The sequence below is a fragment of the Elephas maximus genome, chromosome X (assembly GCF_024166365.1).
Source record: "Elephas maximus indicus isolate mEleMax1 chromosome X, mEleMax1 primary haplotype, whole genome shotgun sequence".
NCBI lineage: Eukaryota > Metazoa > Chordata > Mammalia > Proboscidea > Elephantidae > Elephas > Elephas maximus.
In genome coordinates this window covers 30,565,328-30,569,659 of record NC_064846.1, presented here as the reverse complement: position 1 = coordinate 30,569,659, position 4,332 = coordinate 30,565,328, and the positions used below count along the sequence as shown (strand labels likewise).

The 4,332-nt window shown below is 56.1% G+C and overlaps 1 protein-coding gene across 1 annotated transcript; it reads right to left on the bottom strand.

Annotated features, from left to right (window-relative positions):
• Nucleotides 1–529: 529 nt before the first annotated feature.
• LOC126068670 (DDB1- and CUL4-associated factor 12-like protein 2) lies at nucleotides 530–2,062 on the bottom strand. The gene has a single exon (XM_049871419.1). The coding sequence runs from the start codon at nucleotides 2,060–2,062 to the stop codon at nucleotides 530–532; it is 1,533 nt and encodes a 510-aa protein (XP_049727376.1).
• Between the last annotated feature and the right edge of the window lie 2,270 nt (nucleotides 2,063–4,332).

Below are 4,332 nucleotides of genomic sequence, written 5' to 3'. Positions count from 1 at the left end.
ACACCAAAATGAAACAAGTCCCAAATGTTGGCAATCTCCAATTTGAAATGCATTTTCTAACTGCAGCTGGGCTATAATCAATGGGTAGCTCCTCAGATTAGCCCATAAGACACTCTGTAGCACACATTTTCCTCAAATACCATACATCTGAAACAGGTAAAAGACCTAAACTTACTACTAAAATAGTGGTAAACAAAATCAAAGTACTGAATTGTAGTGGGGATCATGACTGCAACAAACTACAGAAAGAACATACGTGAATCACTCAAAGAGGGAGCATAACTAAGGATTCTTTGTGTGAGAAGGTAAAAAGATGGTGGTGTTGGGTAAGGTGCAGAAGAATCTTAAAGCCGACTTTTGATTGCCAGAGGGATCCATCTCTCCATCCAATACTGTAAACACAGGCAAAGTGGCAGTGTTCCACCTGGAAGAAAAAAACCGCACAGAATTAAAATTGCAAACTCAGCATGAAGAGCTAAGACACAACTGGAAGGTAAATCTGTGCACTTTGATACCTAGGCGGCCATCTTTAGCTCCAGAGGCCCGCGTAGTTCCCGTAGAGGCCAGAAGGGAGAGGCCCCCCAGCCGTGAAGAGCTTCATCTCAGGCCAGTTGTAGCAGTGGGTGTAGAGCGCATTGGGGAACTCCTCCGTGTCTCCGAAGTGGTTCGCCCAGCGCTCGTCGTGGTTGAGCCAGCCTCTCCCACAGGTGAGCTTGAGCTTCTTCGCTTTGGTCCCTGGAGAGGGGTTCGGATTGGCCGAGGCCCTCTCCTCCAGGAACTTCTGGGCGCGGACGTCATAGAAGAGCAGGGACCCATGGCCAGTGCCTACGGTGATGATATGCTGGTAGAAGCTCAACGAGCGCACACCCGTGCCGCCCTCCCTGGAGCACAGAGGCCGCAGGTTCTGCTGGCGCTGGCGCGGATCCACGAAGGAGACATGGGACTGGGAGCCCACTGCGTACAGGGACAACTCGTCGCAGTAGGTCAGGCACACGTTCTCTCGGCTGTAGGGCAGCCTGAAGGACACCAGCCTGCACAGGGTGCTCTCGACCTTCCACAGGTGGAAGTAGCCGTCTACGGACACGGCTCCCAGCTCCTGGTTCTTGTCGCTGAAAGCCAGGGCCCGCACCTTGCGGTTGGTGGAGCTGGTGTTGGCCCTGGGGATGATCTCCGTCTCCGTCGGGCTGATGTGGGCGTACATGGGGAACGCCACGTCGTTATGCCAACCGATGCTGCGGTGGCACATGTCGGGGTCCACCCGCCACAGCGCCACGGTGCCGTCGCGGGAGCCGCTCACGACCACGGTGTCGCTCATCCAGGCGATGCCGAAGATCCAATCGTTGTGGCCATGGCGGTCGCCCAGGCACATGGGGTCTAGCGTGGGCAGCTGGTAGATGGCCAGGCTGTTGGGGTTCTCGCCCCCCGTGGCCAGCAGCGTCTTGGAGGGGTTCAGCTCGATGGCGTGGATGCCGCAGCTCGGCTGGTTCCGGGCCAGCACCGGCGCCCCGTCCCCCAGGAGAGGGATGTGCGTGATGTGGTTTGAGTGCACGTCCACCACAAAGAGCGTGTTGCACTTGGTGCCGCACACCACCTGCCTGGCGTTCAGCCACTGCGACGCGAAGACCTTGTTGAGGGTGCCCAACGCCAGCTCGTGCTCCGTCAGCAGCGTAGGCAGCTTGTGCACCGCGTAGGCGCGTAGCTCGGCCTCGAAGTCCCGGGCCCCGGTGCCGTCGCGCGCGCCCACCTCGCGGCTCTGCAGGTAGCGCAGCAGCGAGCGCTGCGCCGCCAGCCGTTTCTGCTTCTTGGACAGCAGCAGCTCTTCGCCATTCTCGGGGGTCGCCGCCCCTCCCGGGCCCCAGGATGCCGAGCTCCCGGCGCCCGCCTCGTCCGCTTTCCGCTTCCTGCTACCTGTTTGCTGCGGGGACGTGGTGGGCGCGAGGGGCATGGTGGCGAAGGCAGTGGGGGGGACGCGGCGGCGGCGCCGGCGCCGGCGCCGGTGACGGCGGCGCCGCCTGGCACCGGTGTTGGCCACAGTGGCGGCGGGGATGGGATCTTCCGGCATTAGCGGGGGGAGAGGGGTCTCGAGAGCCAGATTGCCGCCGGGCGCGAAGCCTACCGATTCCAGGGCGCCGGCGAGTCAAGGGCAGCAAGGGGCGTACGGGCGGTGCAGCAGACGCTGATGGAGCGCGGCAGCGAGGAGGCGGCGGCGGCGGCGGCGGCGGCGGTGGTGGTGGTGGTGGTGCGGACCCAAGCGAGGGCGGGAAGTGCGGGAGGCGGGTGGTGGAGGAGGTTGATATGAGCGAGGACAACGCGGGGGGCGGATGAGAAGAGGCGGAGGCGGGGAGCGGGGCGGGAGGGGGTGGGGGCGGGGGTCGGAGACTAGCGGGGGTCGGAGACTAGGGGAAGGAGGCACGGGGTGGGGGAGGGTTGGGCAGAAGTGGTATTCGTGGGAGACCACCCAAGACTCGCACTCCAGGACCCGGAAACCTCTGTCTATGAGCGCATGCCAGTGCGCCCGCCCAAGCCCTTCAGTGTGGGACAGGGAGTATTTTGCCACCCTCAGGACAGCTGCCAACCAACTTCCTTAAAATTCCTACTTTAATAAAATTTGAAACCTTTTTTAACATATAGTCAAGCAGGAGGTAAGAGAAGCCCTAACAGTTAAAAAAAAAAAAAAACAGTTATCTGCCTAAAAAACACATGTGTGCTTGGTGCAATCCTGGGAGACTCTTTGCTGCGATTAGACGCTGAACTTTGCAGGGAGCCCCCCCCACCACCACCACCAGTCACTCCTGCAGCCTTTCCTGTCTCAGCCCCTCTTCCAGCTTCTTAAACAGTTTAAACCATTTGTTTTTCCTCCTCAAATTGAGGTCCCTGATATCTGGCCATCCTGCACTAGAATTCCCTGACGGGGGGCGGGGGGGGCGGTCTGAATGCAGATCCTTGGCCCCACTTCCTCACAGGAGGTGTCCAGGACTGTGGTAGGTGCAGCTTCAGGAATCCGTGGAGCTTAGAGGACGGGGAGCGGGGAGGAAGAGGAGTAGTTGCGTCCTCAGAATTGGCTTCTCAGAGCCCTGAGGCTGTGGAGCAGAGGAGGTCCAAGAGAGGGGACCCCTCCCCCTCCACCCTCTCACCCCTCTACCTCCCCCCTCCCTCCGCTCCTGGAACAGAAGGTTCAGCCCTCACTGTCAGTCCCAGCAGGAGGCCCAAGTACCTGAGCAGAGCCCTGGAACAGGGAGGCGGTCCCCTGGGGCCTTGGGGGCTGCCCTGAGGGTTGGGCAGAATTACCGCAGACAGAGATACAGATAACTTTCCCGAAGAAGGCAACTACAAGAACACCATGATGAGAGTGTGTTGGGGTTCAGAGCACGGGCTTTACAGTCTCAGGTTGAATTTGGGTCTTATCCTGCTCTGCCCCTTCAGAGCAGTCAACCTCGTGGCAGTCCCACACCCGTGCAGGCTTAGCTACACAGGGATCCATTGTCCGGAGCACCTGGTGAGTGACACCAACTGTGCACACACACCCCTCCTTCTTGACAAAAGATGTGCTGGCAGAGTGGGTTCTTGGGGGGAGGGGTTGAATTCACTTTCTGGCCAATCAAAGGAGCCCGGGGGAACTCTATTGTTGCTGCTCTTCTCCCCCCCCTCCCCCAACTCTTTGCAACCTCCCCTGAAGTGAAAGCTCCAAGTAAAAACGTGGGACCTTCCCACATCCACTCCAGCTGCTGCTTCCCAGTGCCCTCTCTCCCCAGTATTCCTCCCTATGTCTAATGCCTTATCAAGAAGAGGGTGAAGATGGTGAACAAAAAAAAAAAAAAAACCTTGTCTACTTAATAGTTAGAACTGACATTACTAGAGAATAACTGACCAGATATTCCTTTTAACTTAGACTACCATAATGTTTTTTATTCTTTTAATTCCAAACTCAGAAAAATAGAAATTATATAGTAGGACTTCGTGGCATATTTTCTACTGTTGTGGTAGAACAAAGTAGGCTGCAAATTTGAGTGAAAAAATACACAAACACACATTTCAATTTTAAAAATAAATACTAATGCTTGTAACAGCTATTATTTACTGACAGCCTATTTGTGTCATGGGCTGGAGAGCTGTGGTAAACACTCAAATATTTTATGTATATTCATCCTCACAGTAACTATGAGGTAGGTCCTATTTTTTACCCCCATTTTTTTAAATGAGGGAACTGAGGCCCAGAAAGGAAAGTGACTTCCCCCACAGTCACACAGCTAGTAAGTAAATGGTAAAGATGTGAATCCATGCCTGATTCCAAAGCTTTTCCTCTAACTTCTACTTCTACTCTATACTATTCAA

Coding starts and splice junctions, on each gene's coding strand:
- LOC126068670 (XM_049871419.1), bottom strand. CDS start 2,062: ATGCCGGAAGATCCCATCCCCGCCGCCACTGTGGCCAACACCGGTGCC.